Here is an 18,462-nt window from a genome sequence, read left to right as displayed (position 1 = left end):
ATAAAGGGAATGCAACTCAAAAATTTTTAATTAGATTATAAATTCTTAATTTTCCTACATTTTCAAGTATTACCCTGCTTTACAATAATTTATATTTTTTAATTATTATTTTATAACTATGAAAGAATGTTACCCTTTAAGCCTCCCTCAAACGAAGCTGTGACTGCAGCTCTGTGGCTCACTGGTATCCAAAGATGCAGACAGGGAACACAGAAGCAGAACTCAAATGCCATCGTGGCACAGGGCAGTGCCCACACACTGGCTATCAGTGACCTGGGCAGGCAACACCTCCACCCACTGGCAACAAGCTGAGAAGGGGCTGGAGCAGCAGGAGCAGCTGGGGGGGCTCAACCTGGAGAAAAGGAGGCTCAGGGGGGACCTTCTGGCTCTGCAACTCCCTGACAGGAGGGGGGAGCCGGGGGGGGCGTCAGGCTCTGCTCCCAGGGAATAAGGGACAGGAGGAGAGGGAACGGCCTCCAGCTGTGCCAGGGGAGGCTCAGGTTGGACATGAGGAGGAATTGCTCCATGGAAAGGGTGGTCAGGCCTTGGCAGGGGCTGCCCAGGGAGGTGGTGGAGTCCCCAGCCCTGGAGGTGTCCAAGGAAGGACTGGATGTGGCACTCAGTGCTCTGGGCTGGGGGACAAGGGGGGGTCAGGCACAGGGTGGACTCGATGACTGGAGGTCTTTTCCAACCTTAGTGATTCTGGAATTGTGCCCTGTGAGGCAGTTTCTAATTCCCTATGGCTTCCACTCCAGTTAGGTGAGATCATACACACGTTTGCCTGAATTGTTTTATTTCCTCTGTATGTACAGAGAGAACATGGCTCAGTTGGGCAGGTATCTCTGACCAGGATTTAAGTCCAAATGCTTCATTTGATGGAATTTCTCATCCACATAATTCTTTATTGCTAAATTAAAAAAAAAATAAATTGAGATTTCCAGGAGTTCCCTACATTTCTTCACCAAAAGCATTCCTGACTTGTAAGAAAACTAAAAACCAAAAAGGCAAATATAGGTTTGTCTGCAATTCCTGTACTTATTACAAGTAAATTGTGGTGTTTCTCTGTAATTTCCTGGGTCAATACCTGATGAACAGCCATAATTATCATCTGTAGTAACTCTGCCCATCCTTGCAGAACTGAAGCCTTACTCAAAGCTGTCCAACTCTCCATTTCATCCTGTTCCTGATTTATTTTGGAATTTGTAACACTGTGCCCTACAACTCAAGCAAACCCCAGTAACAAATAACAGGTTCAGGAAAGCTCTGCTATTTTTGACAAGGTGAATGAGCTGTTCACTGCATTCCCCAGTCTGCCATCAGGGTTTGCTTCCCCAGTAATTCTTGGCCTTAACTGCAAAATACAAGCATTTGCTTATGAGTGTTATTACTTCTTCCATATTATTCTGTCCTTAATCACAATCCAGAGTCAGATGAAAAATGTGAAATAACAAATGGATATTTCTTCTCCATGAGCACTCTACAATATTCTCTAGAAATTTAGCACTTGCTCAATCTGTCTTCTCAAAAGCTGAATTGCTGCAATGCTAAAAACATGCAAAAGAAAACAGCATGAAAAAATGGAAGCTGATGCAAACTCCAAACATTTTCCTATGAAAATATGGTTTCAATATTCCTCCAATGTACTTGTGACTCACTAAATAGTGGTTTAGAATATTAGATATTGTGCTATTTATTTACAGGGAACAAACTGACCAAATCGTTCCCAAAGTCTGCTTTACTACTGAAACTACAAGATGTTGTTACTACATCTGAACCAATGTCTAATTTTAAATACTATACATGTATTTCCTTAGTTTTATTCTTTTATACACCAAGATCATAATAGAAAATTTGGCATGTCATTTTGGCTTTAAGGAAAGAGTAGATATTGGGATAAAGAGAAACGTGAATGTGAGCTATTAATAGGTTCTTATGAATAAATATTCTAACGAAACAGGAGTGATGATACTTTTTTTTTTGATACATTTTGCTAAAGAGGAAAAGCTAATTTCACACAGACAGCAAGTGCACAAGGAGAGAACTCTGAATCACGACAATCAAAATGCAGTTGATATTGTAATTTAAATATAAGGAAAAAAATAAGACGTTCAGATACTGAATGTATTTCAATGTATCAATGATGAATTGAGTGTACCAGTAATCAATGATGAAAATTTTAAAATCCATTTCTACAGCTTGACCAAGGACAATTTATTCCAGCCCATGAAGCAAAGTAGCTTCACGCTCTTCACAAAAGGCCATGTACTTGTAATCATCAAGAGCTAAGGACCAAAGGGATAAGCATTCTGTGTGAGACTGGAAGAGGGGAAGGATGAGAAGGAGAAAGCAAAAAAAAAATCCAGCAAAGCAATCTGTCAATGGCTAAGCCACAAGCAAATTGCAAGTCTCCATCATTTGATGTATATATTTTTTTACAAACAGATGCTACTGCTGTAAACAGACGTACAATTTCTCAAAGGGAAAAAGGAAAAAAATTAAACACATTTATCCTACCAAAATCCTGCAGAGGGGACTTTTTAATAATGTCTGCATTAGCTGTAAGGATACTTTATTTAGAAGTCAGAAAGGTACTTCCGAGGAAATGTGTTTCAATAATGGCAAATATTTTATTTGTTGGCAATCACTGTAATGTACACTAAGAATTTTGTTACTCTTCATTCTGTGACGATTCCTTGATGTAAAAATCTACATTAAATCTACATTAAATCTACATTAAATCTACATTAAATCTACATTATCTTCCAGCTTTTCCATATGACGACTCTATTAAAAAAAGGAAGGTGAAGAGGAAAATAATTTCCCAGCTGGAAATTAGCCGTGGACTCTGACTGTCACATCCTGACGTGTATTTGTGTTGGTTTGAAAGGTAACAGACCCCCAGGTGATCGCTAATGGCTCGTAGGAAGGGAAGCTGTGACAAGTGTCAGGATGATCATGGAATAGAGCTCTCCCCGGACACGGAGCTGTGCTGGATCCACAGCAACACTCCACTGAATACTCTACATTTGGCCTAATACAGCAATAAACTTCTCTGAATTAACTAATCCCTAAGAAGTGGTTTGAAACAGCTCTTTTACAAAGTAACAAGTAGTAAAAATTTCATGTCTAACCACGCTATTTCTTGAAAACATTACTACTATCACATGCAGATCCTAAACTGCCTAAGTGGAAAAGTACAAGAGTAAAACCCAGGAATTGTGGCAGAATGTGCCTAATCACTGTTTTATATCCTTCACTGTCACTTCAAAGCCTCCACAGTACCTTCACCCTAAACGTTCAATTTTGGGTTCAACACGAAGGGTCAGATTAGAAGTTGCTAATATAAAAAAGACAATGACATGAAAAAAACAGGTACTTGGAGTTTTCCTCTTCACCCTTTCCAAACAGTTTCAGTGATGCTTGATATCAAACAAAAGCAAGTTGTGAAATATTCTTATTAAATAAAAATTTCAACTTTTAAATAGTTCTAGAAGTTTGGTGTGATTTTTTAACATTTTTAAGCTGACTGCACAGTGACCTCAAAATATGTAACAGTATTAGTGGAGACAGCTGACAAAGAGAATTGTAAAAGACAGTAACTGTGCATCGCTTTACCCCAGTTTAATTTGAATTTCAACAGAAAAAACCCCAACTTACCCTTTTTGAATAGAATAAAGGAAGCTATATAGGCAGGTCCTGAATACAAGAATCTAAATAGAAGTTTGAGTGTGTTAAAGATGATTGAATATTTATAATTTTAATTATTTGATCAAAGCTGTTTCTAATCAATTTATTTTCCATTTACAGACTTACAGAACTGCTACCAGTCTTACAGTCACGGGTTTTTACCCTGAGTTTTCAGGCAATGTTTCAGACAAAACTGAAGGATTTGTTCTCGTTATGCAAAACAATTTTATGCCTTGGGCAGCTCTTCCAGGAAAATATTCCTGATTTACTGCAGAGAGAGACATAGAGATGTACACACCTTTACACACATGCATGTTAATCTTCCTCTTCTTGATGCCCCAAATGAAATTAGTCCTGTCTGCTAACAAGATTATGAGATTACCAGTCACAGTACACAACTCAATCATGCAGCAGAGATGGTGACTTTGATCAACCATGTATTACGACAAGCTGCTTTTGCTGATTAGTATCATTTACTTGGATTTATATATTACACATAATCCTATTTTCCATCATGAAATTTATTTGCTGAAGTCCCCAAAGTGAAAATACTCTCTTCCCATCTTGAGGAGTCCAGTGTCTAAAACTAAAGAATTTCTAGTCATCTATTAAAAAACCAGTCTAAAATATAGACTTATTTAAGAAATACAAAAGTGCCTTTCTATTCTTGTAATACTTCTTCAAAACAGAAAATTTTGAAGAATCCAACTAGTAAATCAAAAATTCTGCACAGTACACATTTCAGGATATGGTAAGTATTCTGATCTCTAAAAAATTCTCTTTTGTTTACTCAAATTTTCTTTTTGCTTCTTTTAACATTTTTTAAAATAATTTTGTAATATATTCTAAACCTACTAGTCATAATAATAGGATGATTACGCATTACTTGTCCAAGCTACAGATTTTCAGATGACTGCATCTTTTCGATGGCCCAGCATGAAAAGTTGACGCTTACTCGTTCTGATCGCAAGATAAAAATCATCCATGAAAACTTTATTATCCTTTATTCTTCTGGGGCTATTTTGTGCAACTTCAGGACTTGCAGAAGTGCTATGACAAACCTGCAAGCAAACTTGATTTGATGTTAGAATATCTGAGTCATTCTGAACAAAAATCCTAGCAGTGAGAAAGGCACCAAGGTTGAAATTTTTTCCAATTCTTTGAATTCTTCATCAAATAATCGAAAAGAGGACAGTAAAAGGAGTTGTTAAAAAATTATTTAACAGTTCTAAGCGTTAATGCATTAGGTAAGAGCTCTGAGTACAAACAACCCTGATAACATATTTGAAAAGTTATGGCTCTCTCTTTAAGAATTTCTGTTTGACCCTCGAAAAGAAATGTTTTCTTGACATCAATTAGGTTTTCTTCCTTTCAAACACTCAACTGTAAATTCACAAACTGGAAAAAGCCTTGAAATGAAGTAAGGTGCTCTAAACCTCACACTGGTGTTTGTTAAACAGTTGCACGCACAAAGTCTTCTTCCTGCCCTGACAGACAGACAGACAGACAGACAGCAGTTTGCCACACATTTTTCAAAAGGTTGAAACCAACACTGGAACTCTGTTCCACAGAAAGCATCATAAGTTCATTGTTCTAGGTCCCTCAAACAAGAAGTGACTAACAAACATTCAGGAAAAAGCTCAGTGACAAGCTACCTCAAGCATAGCAAACAATAAAATACAGATTTAATAATATTGTTATAATACAAAACCACATGCAGCCTGGATTTCAGAATAAGAGTATGTTTATTCTACATTGAAAGCCTTCCAGAGCGCTGCTCTTGAAATATGTGGACATTATCACCAAGGGATTTGGACAATAACAATCACACTATAACATCTCATTTTATTGTGAAGTGGCATTTTACTCTGAAGGCCACTTAGGACCTGATATGTCATCAATACACCACCCAACAGCCAAGGATTTGGGGTTCTTAAATGTGTGTCTATAATGGGTCATATTATTCAGAAAAAAAACCAGAAAATCAACAGTCAATAAACCAAAAACTTCATTAGCTGCCTAACTTTTTGGAAAAGCCTTCTAGCAAACAAAAGCCTGGACAAGCATTGCAAGATTTAAAAACTGAAAAGGTCTGCTGTCAGACCCCCACCAACCTGGAAAGGGCACACCTGCAGTCTGCTTCCACCCACATTTCATGAACAAAGACCAATCCAGAGGATGATACTTTAATAGAAATAATGAAAACCTTAACACACATTAATTATATCAGTGTCTCTCTTGACTCCTCTATCGTATTATTATTGCCAGGAAAATTAATCTTACCCTTGCGTACATTGTTGCTGCTGGTGCACACCAGACATTCCTTCCTCAGTAAGGAAATAAATCAGCACAAAAATCCTAGAACATGGGTCCAACTAAAAGAATTTAGGTAAAGTCCAACCTGACACAAAATATCAACTTTCTAAATCCCATGCCTTCTGCATTACAACCCATACAAGAGATTCTCTTGAGACCCGTCTCCAAAATAGCTGAGTGACTTTTCACTGGACAATGGAAGAGCCTCCTTTTATTCCAGTGCAACCCAATAGCAAGAAAACTACAACCACAAATTATTTTCTATCTGGACTTTGCCCATCAGGGAAAATTCCTACAAATTCTTCTTAAAAAAAGAAATTATACTTATGTGTGCATACACACAAATATATCCGTCACTATGCACACTACTAAAAAAGGAACTTTGTTGTTGTTAAGTGTAATGCCCATGTATTTAAACCTCATTGCAAAGACTTAAAATTCTTTTACTCTAAAATTTTAGAAGTACTACTATAAGCACTATGGCCATTTATTAATATATATTGTATGCAACAATTACATAAGGCTAAGGAAAAATAATTTTGGTTATCAGTTCAAAGACAAAGGCTTCATAAATAATTTTTCCTAATTAAATATATCCCTGGGATTTTTATTTACCTTGAACAGTGGATGGCTGAGACAACAACTATTAAGTAAAACAAGTCCTGTAGTCACAGCACATTATTTAACCCTATTGCCACTCAGTGGAATCAGACATATTTATCATGTTTTGTGATAAAATCTTTGTATCAGACTTTCAGAATCATAAATCTGACATAGTGGCTTTTCTAATAATAATGTTTTTGGTCCTACAAAAGAAAGAAACCTTTGACATTTTTTAAAACTTTCTTCATGACAAACCATGATGAAGTGTGCATATACATAAAGAGCTTTCACTGGAAATGATCTTCAGCACAAACAAAACCATTGAAGCAAACTGAGACGTGGTGAAATGGTGCTGAACCTTCCTCTCTGGAACCATCCAAGTTCACCAAATGTGAGACTTAAGATACTGTGACTGATCTCATACTGGAGTTTAATGTACTAAATTTGCATTGTTTCAGTGGAATTATAACCAGTTTTATTAGTAAGAAATTGGAAGCAATAAAGAAGAAATGAGGTTAAACAACACAAACCTGAAGTTAGGCATGGAGCTATCTACACACACACCACAGGAAGGGCAAGTTGCTACTTTGGGTTTAAGATAGAAAACTTCAATTTTTTTCTTTTTTGGAATTCCCTTTAAATCATAACACTAAAAAAGGAGGCATTTTAACTTCTGCTTCCTCCCCCCTCCTTAGGCTTGTTTTTATCTCCCCCATACAGTCACCCCTGGTTTCTCCTGCAAGAAGTCAATCTTATCACAATAAAGGATCTTGGCATCTGCCACAATCCTCAACAGAAAGCAGTAAGCACGTAGCTTAGCAGATTTCAGGCCCTACAAACCAGGCAATTCAACAAAAAAAGTCAATGTTTCATAAACAGCATAAGATTTGCAAGGTCAAAACTGGGAGACAGCAGCACTTCTTGCATGAGAGAACCACTTTATTTTCAGATATGCATGGAGAGTATCTAAACTCGCACTCAGTTCTGAAATTCCTACTCAGAAAGTTACTGGGATGAGCGTACTTTTACTCCTAGAGACAGGGACACATCCACACACAAATGTAATTTGGGATTTATTACCAGTCATGCCACAGGCTTTACGCCTTATCAACAAACACCAAAATAATTATCTCCTAATTAATTCCACATGAGAAGAGGAAATAGCCTCAAGCTGAGCCAGTGGAGGGTCAGGTTGGGTATCAGGTTGGATATCAGGAGGAATTTCTTTCTGTCAGGCACTGGAAGGAGCTGCCCAGGGAGGTTTGGAGTCCCCAGCCCTGGAGGTGTCCAAGGAAGGCCTGGATGTGACACTCAGAGCTCTGGGCTGGGGGACAAGGTGGGCATTGGGTACAGGGGGGACTGAGTGGGCTGGGAGGGCTTTTCCAACCTCAATGACTGTATGATCTGCAGGAGCTCTCCAATAAGCAGCACATATTGCTGATAGTTTGATTTATGACTGTTTATGCTCAATATTTATGAGGAAACCATACCTATCACCTCTTTAAAGAACAATTTCTGTGCTTTCATCTATTCATTGTGAGATTCCCTAATGCTTAGTCACTCACAATTTATTTCTGTAGAAGTAATATTTTTTAAAAATGGGGTTTAAGACAGGAAATTATAGCAACATTTTTTCCTAAAGGTCATATCAGTTTTGTTTAATCCATTTTCCATTTTAAAATATAGAAATATTTTAATAACATAAAAGATATAAAAAGAAATAATTAATTAAATTGAAGAAATCTACAAGTTTATATAAAATCACTTTATGTGAGTGCTTTAGAAAGAATGAAAATATTTAAAATATTTTATATGGGGCTCTGATAATATTTTGGTTTTTTAATCACCTGATAAAAATTCAAAGAAATGTGTGTATTTTTAATAACTCCTACTAGCAATCAGTGTATACGATGTGTTATAAACACCAATATCCAATTGGGTTATAAGGCTATAGAGACAAAATGATTAATCAAGCAAGGTCAAACATGGAACATCTATTAAAAAAAAAAAAACAACCAACTAAAAGAAAGTGCATTTAATGGTTGTACCAAACCTGCCTTTTCTAAAAACTTCTACCACCTGGCTGGCTGATGGTGGCATGTGATGAGGGGCAAAAACAGTTCATCACACTTATTAGACACCAAACCTCTCAGAGCTGTTTGGGTTTAAAAAGGAAAATAGGGAAAGCCCATTTATGCCTCTCTCTGCACAGCTGGGACTAAGTCCTTCATTTTTCTTTTACTGCCCCCACCTCTTATATGAGGAGCTCACAGTAATTTACAAAAAGTGGGCTGAGCCCCAGCAAACACAGGTGTTCGGAGGTGAAAATTAAGGGAACAGTGTTCACAGCCACTCCCAACTGCACTTACACAACAGAGTGACATTCCAGTTGTCTTCTACCTGCTCCTATCACAGAGACACAGGAAGGACACAGACAACTACAGCATGCAAAAAAACCCAGGCTCTAAAAACCTGGAGTTCCACGCTCTTCAGCACTGTCTACTGGACCAAACTATTAATTAAATGAATCCCACCAACATTTGCAATTCCAAAAGGAGCAAGCAGGTATGGGCTGGCAGCCCTGATCAGCATGCTCATGGATGGGCAGCCACAACCACAGCATGAGCCTCACACATCCCTCACTATTCCCTGACACATCCAAAGGCACCAGGCCTCAGCTCCAGCTGAGGGGAACCCTGCACTGCTCGAGACACCTGAAGGAAAACCAGGAACAGCCTTGTCAGATGTAAGAGTCAGTGTCTTCTGAATGAAACATTTCCATCACTTTGGCTTGCAAATCTATAAACCCTAGTCACCAACTTTTTGTTAGGAATCAGTTCATTATTATTTGAGTGTCAGCCAGGTAGGGACACACCTGTGGTGACAGTGGGTATAGCAAAAACAGCAAAGTCTTTATGCTTTTTGCAAAAGCTTAAACAAGTTTGCAGCTCGTGTTTTCATGAATACCTGTCCCTCCAGCTGGCTGGCTGAAAGCACACAAGCTTTTCTATGAGAAGATCAGTTTGACTCAGCACAGATAAAGCTGTTTAATTAGCAAAGGCAGCAGTGCAACCAAGCAAGCATTTTTCATTCTAGCCCAAGATATGACGCTGCCCTCTCACCCATGGGAGCTGTGAAGTCTTATCAGCTCATTGCACAATTTTTTCACTCCACAAGGTGAGTTGCCTCATCTTTGGAAACAGTACCATTATTGCAGGTAACATTTACTTCATAATTTATTGCTTCATTTTTTGTCATCTACAACACTGCTTTCTCTGCCAATTTACTCTTTTCCATTCTTGACAACTTTTCCACCTACTTGTAATTACTCTTTTCTGCTGTGTTCATCCAACCAGGTCTAGAATCCTTCTGTGGAGGTTGTATATGGAAACCTGACTGTTTGTCAGTCTTTTCCTCAGACAGAACTTCATACTCACATATCTTCACTAAGGTCTTATCATGTTTTTAAATGCAGGTTGCAGTGTATCTTATCTACAAATGTATAAAAATCTCAAACATCAGCCTATTTCAGTGATATTAAAGCAGATTCCCAAGAGCTAAGGTAAAACAATTATGTGGTATTGGATACAAATTCTTCTATGATTTGCATGGTGCTATTAAGAACTGAGTACTAAAACTGCATATAGTGAAGTCACAGCTTTAAGAACATATGGATACTGTGGGAATAGTCAGCATCAGTCTTTTGGAGAAACATGCTTTCAGCAAAAACATGTACAGTCTTCCAGTGCCCTACAGCGTTACAGAATGGCAAACGACATCCATTTAAAACAGATACAACTCAGAATACAAGAAGTCCTCTAGACACACTTTTTCAAGATGAACAATAAGAAGCCTAATATTATAGGTTTTAATAATCTATTCTTTCAACAGATTATAATTTGCTACTGGCAAACCATTATCAAATTCTGAATAGATTGTAAGTAGAATTTCTTATTTTACTTGGTTCTATAGTCTACAAAGCAGTTTGTTATTCCTTTTAACTCTCACTTCAGTCTCATTACTTTGAAATAAACCTACCTAAAATCCATTATTTCCTTGCCAATTTTTCCATTTACTTTCTGTGAAAGCAAACTTTAGAAGAAAATATTGGCAAACTTTTTTTTTCTAATACAACTATTCAACTAAATATTTTATTATAGGTTTCATTACGTTTCAGAGATATTTCTGTTGTCTCTTCAAAGATCAAAAAGAAAAGAAAAAATTCACTTGAATCCTGAGCACAGGGAACACGAGTAGGATGGAGGAGGACAAGAGAGAGAATCTGTCCAAATCTATAGTCAGAATCTCATATACACTAAGTGGCCTAAAATAACATTAGAGCCTGTAAGAGTTTGTTTAGATAGAGAAATACACAGAGTATGGAGGACAAAGTGTTTCCCATTAAGAGCTTTTTTAAAATTTTCTATCTAGTCAAAGAGGTAATCTCTATCCCATAGTGTGTTTTGCCATTTATACTAATATAGCCACATATTACACACGACAGAATTGTAGATAAACAGAAAAAAAATCAGCAATTTTATCTTGAATCATCTTAAAATACCAGCACACACACTGCCTGGTGCTGTACCAGCTGGCTGTTTCAGTGAACAGACATGAAACACAACTTGCAGGAGGTTGCTGTGTGCTCCAAGTTGAGGTTGTTACCATGTTCCACACTGCAGGGAGCTCAGCTGCACCTCCTGCTGTTCACGCCCGGCCAGTGGGCACCTAAAATTTAAATGATGGATGAAGAACAAGTGACACAGTTCGATGAGCTAAACTTCACTGCTGCTTTCACAGTAAATGAGACAGAGCTCAGGATAAACTTCACCTTGCTCTGCAGAAACCCATGTGGTTTCCTTCGTGTGCCTGTGTCCTCCCAGCCCACAGACACATGTGCCTGCATCTCTCCTTTAATTGGGTTTTTATTTTGATTGCAAAAGCAGAGAGCCCTTAATGCAGAGCTGGAAACTGAAGTGTGTGCTGGGAAGTAGTGCTGATCTAATTACCTGCTTGTAAGGAGCTAAGTATGCACTGTCTTCATGTAAAATCTGGTTGCCAGTTCCTTTTTGGAGTGCTAAGGCCTCCATCCAAAGGCCATAACTACAGTTAGACTGAAACGTCTCAAAAAGATAATTTTGAAACAGGAAATTTTCATATGAAGCAAAAATCAGAGAGAAACCAGTAAAATCTTTATCCCCCTTGCTCAGTTTCAGGGGTTTTAAGGAACCTGTTGCCTCCTTGAAAGATTACAGTGTTATCTCAAAGGCAAGGTTACTTTTACTTTAATATTAGGAGTTTCTTGTTGCAAAAGGCAGAGTTGTTAATTAGCATTTTAAATTAGTAAAAGCAACTTAGTATATCACAGAATCACAGACTGAGTTGGAAGGGACCTCCAAGGATCATCAAGTCCATCTCTGAAGTGAATGGCCCATACAGGAGACTGAATCCATACAGGAGACTGAATCCCTGACCTTGATGTTATTTGCATCAAGTTTTAACAAACTGAGCTAGTGTATTTTTTTTTCCTTCCCATAAAAAGTACATCTATTAACAAGATTACCTTCTCCTTACACTCTACATTTGGCCATTTGGTCAGTTTTAAGAGCTTAGACTCTTCTAAAAAGCAGACTTCTTACTCCTCTGCAACACCACTGGCCTTGCCTCCAAACGTCTCACCTTCAGCCCCTGCCAAGGGATCCCTTCAATCAGTAGCAGTTCCCCGTTTACCCATGCCCTGGTTTTCCCTCCCCATTCCACATCTGGCTCCATCCTTTATCCTGGTGGCAGGATGCTCTGTCTTTCCAGGAGGCTGGCAAGGACACTGTCCTTCTTCAGAGTCATCCCAGAGGACTGGAGAGTGCTCTGGCAAAGCACTCACCCTCATTTATGCATGATTAAAATCAGATGACACCTCCTAAAACTGGAAAACTTGCTAACAGAAAACTTACACTGAACGCAATAAAAACCGCATTTACTAAATCAATGTGTTACAATCAGAGAAATGAGAATTCTTGTCCAACTGGAGTAAGGAAATACTAATTAGTTATTCACAACTGAACCATTGAACAAACTGAAAAGAAAGACTGCAGTGAATTCTCATGGCAGTACATTCATGCAAACTGTTTGGTAGTTATCCTACATAAAACAATCACACATGTATTTTTAATTGAAACTGTTTCCCACCTTCTAGTAAATGCAGAACCCAAACCAAGCAAACCACAAAAAAAACCCCTAAGAAACTCATGCTGCTCACTTTATTACATTTTTTTATCACAAAGCAGTGTTTTTCTGCACTATGACAATAGTGTTCATATTAAAAACATTCATGATGAGCAATGTTTGCCCATAAATGACAGTCATTTTAAAACAGAAAGTTTGCTTTTCATATAGCATTTGTCCCAGCCATTTGGGGATTATCTTTCGGGCCTATCACAAGATGACTAACTACCAAGGCAGTAAACATTGAAAGAAATGTGTACTCCTCGGGGGAAAAAAAAAGGGTACTGATACTTTTAACCATATTTCTGCTTAAAAATTTTCCAACTTGATACTTTTTATAGTTTCATCGTTACTGCCAACAAGTTTTATATTCAATCTTTAAAGCACGAGACAGACAAAGCGATGATTAGTTTTCAATATTGAAACAGCTTTCTAAATATTACACATAAGCTTTTAATAAAGATAATAATCTATACACAGCATTTTGGCACCTTGCAACTGATGTATGGCCTTTAATCAATTGCTTGTTCAGCACTGAATATTCAGTACTTTTTGTGTACAGAACAAAATGTTTTTTTCCTGAGAAAATGAAAAACATTTTAAAATAAACTTATCTAGCTGAAAATTTAGACATTTAGTGCAGAGCAGTAACTAGGAAATGAGAATTAAAAGAAAAGGTTAAGCAAGCTGTCTAGGTTTTAATATAGCTCTGTCACTAGTCTCCTGGATGACCTTGAGCAAATTATTTCACTTCTTAGTTTCCTCCATTTGTAAAGCTATCAACAAAGATCCCTAAAGCTGTAAAATAGCCATTGTCCTCTGCCACATCAAATCATCATTAAACCTAACAAGTGGTTCTTGAAGCTTTTCCCCAGTGCCAACAGATCCATAGAGCATCTGTGAATCAGGCTCTTTTCCACTATGTCTTTAAATACTTTGCAGGGTTCTTAATCAGATATGTCAACTCAGAAAAGGGTTCTGGACATCAAGGTATTGAAAAGGTCTGGTCAGTGCACACCTGCAGTTGAAAAAGATGTCATATTCAAAGGCATAAAGAATAGCCCTGACAATAAAATCAGCTTTTTCAATGCCCTTATGTAAATTAACAGTTCAGTTCCATTGGAAGGAGTATTTGCGTTACAGGCCACCTCCTCCTTACAGTGCTGTTGTGCAACAACAGAAAGTTTCAAAGATAATTGGTGAAAACGATTGCTGGCTCTTTGCTTCCACCTTAGGACAACAGGATCATTTATTGTATAAACTGACTAAGAGAAAGTCTTCCAGGAGAACCAGAACAAACAAAGACCACTTGTCCTGGATTTGTCTCCGACAGCTGACTACAACCTTCCGTCTGTTTTTTTGTTTTCCTTTCACTTGCCACTGAGGCACGTGTAAAGCTACAGTTGGTAGAACGGCTTTGACATCATCTTATTTTGCAGTCCTGCCTTCAGAAGAAGACCTTAGAGGGCTCTCTCCTCTATATGGCTGCAAGTTTCAGCGAATGTGTAGGAAAATAATTATCTTTCACAGCTCTAACGTGTTGGATTGAGAAAGGAGGATAGTTTGACACAACAATTTATTTTCTCTTCCCTTAAGAAGTCAGGTAACATAGCAAAAATATACAAACTAGTACAGATAAGCCAATTCTCCCAATTTTTAATCTGTCCTATCTCATAAAAGTAAAGTAATTTTCAAGACTTGCATTAGGACAAACCTCTTAGGGCAAGAAATTGAGGAAAGGTGTCATTGAGATCAAGATTATAAAATGCAAGCAACAACTGAGCATTTGTTTCTATGTAGAATATCCCATAGGATTCCATTAGCCACAATAACAACGTTGGGTTACTAAATTTCAGGCTTCAAGTATGAGTCAATAGTTCATAGAAATAAAATATATTAGAAATAAAATGTCCCTTTGATGCCAGAGTAAGAGAGAATATCCTTTGCTGACATATGAAGGTGCTTATGCTTCCCCTGACCCTGGATGAAAAGAGGATACTGAATCAGCAGGATTTCAGTGTGATCCAGACCAAAATCCTTTGATTTCTATTGAAACCGCAATCCAAAAGCAAAACATACACTTTCAATTTAAGACAAACATCAAAGCATCACAAAAACAAACACCCAGCATATGATCTTCCTCTCAGGATTAACGTAAATCAGCTGAAATGGTTCCTCAGGAGGCTCTAAGAGATGATTTGGTGCTGTTTTTCTTGTTATTGACAGGGTTTGCTCAGTGCATCACATGACAGCAGCTCTACGAACCTCCTCTTGCTAAACTGCACAGCAGTGCAGGGAGCTGGAGCCACCAGACACTGACACTCACCTGCTGCCAGTTCCAATCTTCCTTTTTTCCCCCCTGAATTATAACACATATTCCATTTTAGCCCTTATAGTCAAATACTATAGCAGATCAATGCATATCCATACGGACATCGGTACTCCCAAAGGTATGGAACAAACTCTCCCGCATGTATTATGAGAATACACATATATCCAGAGTTGGAAGGGACCCACAAGGATCATACATATGTTTTTCAAAATTTATTTTATAATCTTCAGTTACAAAATTACTAGTTTCTTGGAGAGGAAAGAGCCAGTACAACAAATTGTTCTTTCTAGAACTATTATGTATCCATGTCGCATACTATGAGGGGAAAAAATAAAATTAAAAAAAAAAAAAAAAGCAAAAGCAAGTAGGCATGAGTAACCTTGGGCACATTTGTCACTGCTGGAGTGCTCTTGGTGGCACTCACTATGCAGAGCTTTAAAAGCTCTGCCACTATCAACAGATTGTGTTGATTTGGAGTGCATTCATAAAGTACGTAAAAAATGTCACGTTCACAATACACGGGATGGCTTCAGTAAGCATTGAAAAAATCTCTCAGAAACAAACATTATGAACATATAGAGTTATTGAATTTCCCAAGCAGAAATCTGTGCACTGTAGAATATGAAATAAATAGATGTTTCTGCAAGGCAGTGAGCAGTGTCCATGGATGCATCTCCATGACGTAGGTACAGAGCCTGCCTTAGTCTGGCAGATACAACAATCTTTTTTTTTAAAAAAAAGACAACACACACAGCTAACCACAAAACCAAACACAGAAGAAAAAAAACTGAAAATTGTAATAGGTAATATTATCTTAACATTAATAACATATTTGCTACAAATAAAGGCTTACATTTTTGTTTCAGGTATTTTATTTAAAGTAGCATTTTAAAGCAAATTGGGTAAATTGGATCAAATCATAGAACTGCACAAGTCCATTTAGACAGTAAGACTGTAAATTTGAGAAGCTGATAATAAAATATTCCCACAAAAAAAAACCCACAATCCCTTACTGAATGATGTCAGTGTTATAAAAACATACTTGTTTTACTCTGTAATATTTTAAGGCACTGTTAAGACCTTCTATACTGTAATTAGCAAGAGTGAATGAAACGATTCACAGCTTGATGTGCAAATACACATGGAAACAAATGAGAGAAGGATTAATAAGAATATGTCCTTCCTATAAACCACAGCATTCACTGGAGCCGTTCGTGATAAACAGGTCTGAAACAGCCATAACCTCTCCTGCTGGTACCAGCCAGGCACAGGAGAAACGAGCTGATGTACAAGTTTCAGGTTTTGTAAATGCCACATTTTTAATGCTGACAGTGGAAGCAAAACACTCAGCCCAAATAAAACCTGCCAAGTTGATTAACCTAACCACACGAATTCAAAGGGCTACGGTAGAACCGAGGGCTGGTCCTCAGCACCCTGAAGGACCTTCACCCGAACGAGCATTTGAGACGCTGCCACAGAAGCAGCGGAATCTGCGTGACAACAAACCTGCTCGTAAACACGAATTAACACACGTAACGCTACAATCTCACGCAGTTCCACACAGAAATTCGAGCCCAGAACACCTAAATCCTACCTGCCGCTACACACGGGTGCTTTATTTCTCCAGAGAACACAGGATATGCTTTGTCAGGGCGGTAAATACGTTTTATTCAGTGTTGTGTGATGGAAAACAGATTTCACGGCTAGTCAGGCGCTCCGGGGCTCGCTGGTTTGTGCTCCATCTTCCAGATCGTAACGCTGCGCTCCAGACCCTCAGCGAGGCCAGGCAGCGAGGGTCCTCTGCCCGGCGAGTGTGGGGGGCTCTGCCCGGCGCCCCGGCCACTCACACCCGCAGCTTCATTCCCCGGGGCCCGAGGCGCGTCCCTCCGCCCCAGGTGAGCCCACACCTGCCAGGGAAAGGATCCGCGGGGGAAGGGACCGCAGTGAGGATGGGGGAAGGACACGGGGGGAGGAGGAGGGCGCGGAGGGGCATGCGGGGGCACCTACCAGTCCGTGTGCGGCTCGTCGATGACCAGGAGCAGCTTGAACTTTCTGCCGACAGCCGCGGAGACGGCGGAGGTCGCGTCCACCAGCCCGGCCGAGGCCGCCGTCTGCTTCACGGCGTTGGAGAGGGAGCTGAAGAAGCTGCTGCCCGCCGACTGCTGCGGCGGCGGCGGCTGCTGCTGGGGGGGTGCGGGCTGCGGCGGCTGCCGGCGCTCCGCGGCCGGGGAGGCTGAGGCGGGGGCCGAGGAGCCCGCGGGAGGCGGCGGCGGCGGCTGCTGCTGGGGGGGTGCGGGCTGCGGCGGCTGCCGGCGCTCCGCGGCCGGGGAGGCTGAGGCGGGGGCCGAGGAGCCCGCGGGAGGCGGCGGCGGCGGCTGCTGCGGCTCCGGCCGCTGCAGATCGGTCATGTAGCCATTGGGCAGGTTGGCGATGAAGCTGCTGTCCGAGAGCCTGCGCCGCAGAAAGTTCATCATCTGGCCGGGCGGGAGCGGCGGGGCTGCGGCGGGAGCGGGCGCGGGCTCTGCGATCCCGATCCGCCGGCGGGAGCGGTCGCCGCCTCTCTGCGGCCGCGGCGGCGGCGCCGCCTCCCCCGGCACCAGCACTGCCCCCGCCCGCCGGCAGGGGGCGGCCGCGCGCGAGCCGGGCGGGAGGGGCCGCGCCGGGCCAGGGGCGGGAGCGGGGAGCTGAGAGGGGCGTCCGCCCCGGGGGCTGAGGGTTATGTCCAGCCCGAGGGCCGAGGGCCGTAATTCGTCCTCACGCTGAGGGTGGTGTTCGGCCCGGGGGCTGAGGGTGGTGTCCGGCCCGGGGGCTGAGGGTTGTAATTCACCCCCACGCCGAGGGTTATGTCCAGCCCGGGGGCTGAGGGTGGTGTCCGGCCCGGGGGCCGAGGGCCGTAATTCATCCCCACACGGCAGTCCTGGCAGCGGAGCTGGCCGCCGTTCAGCGCAGCAGAGGGTGGCGGGGGTGGAGGTGGAGAGGGAGGGAGAGCTGCGGGGCAGAGCGGCCGTGCGCGGGCAGCAGCACACGCTCCCGCCGGGGCGGGGCGCGGTCCTGCTGCTCCCAGTGCAACCACTGCCGTGTGCGAGGGCAGCGATCCCAGCTCGGAACTGCGCTGAGCGTGTGAGCAGGCACTGCCACACCGGCATCCCCCGAAATGGTAATGAAACCTTTATTATAATACCCCCCCAAGTATTTATTTTAAAAAGCAGTTTAATGAAGGTGAAGTGCTGTGCATCTTCAAGCAATTTCACATTGTCGTGAGAATTATGGGTGCTTTTCCATCTCTTAAAAGCTATGCTTTC

At 40.8% G+C, this 18,462-nt stretch overlaps 1 protein-coding gene across 1 annotated transcript in view; it reads right to left on the bottom strand.

Annotated features, from left to right (window-relative positions):
- Positions 1–17,634, bottom strand: part of SYN2 (synapsin II) — a 171,523-nt gene extending 153,889 nt beyond the window's left edge. The window contains exons 1-2 of the mRNA XM_017832755.1: positions 17,518–17,634; positions 17,168–17,436 (exon numbers count right to left, since the gene is read on the bottom strand). Of these exons, the coding sequence (XP_017688244.1) occupies positions 17,168–17,436; positions 17,518–17,634 (386 nt within the window). The remainder of the gene's footprint in view (positions 1–17,167; positions 17,437–17,517) is intronic.
- Between the last annotated feature and the right edge of the window lie 828 nt (positions 17,635–18,462).

This window comes from Lepidothrix coronata, unplaced genomic scaffold (genome assembly GCF_001604755.1).
Source record: "Lepidothrix coronata isolate B3197 unplaced genomic scaffold, Lepidothrix_coronata-1.0 Scaffold205, whole genome shotgun sequence".
NCBI lineage: Eukaryota > Metazoa > Chordata > Aves > Passeriformes > Pipridae > Lepidothrix > Lepidothrix coronata.
The sequence above is the reverse complement of the archived record's forward strand: the minus strand, read 5'-3'. Positions and strand labels throughout refer to the sequence as shown.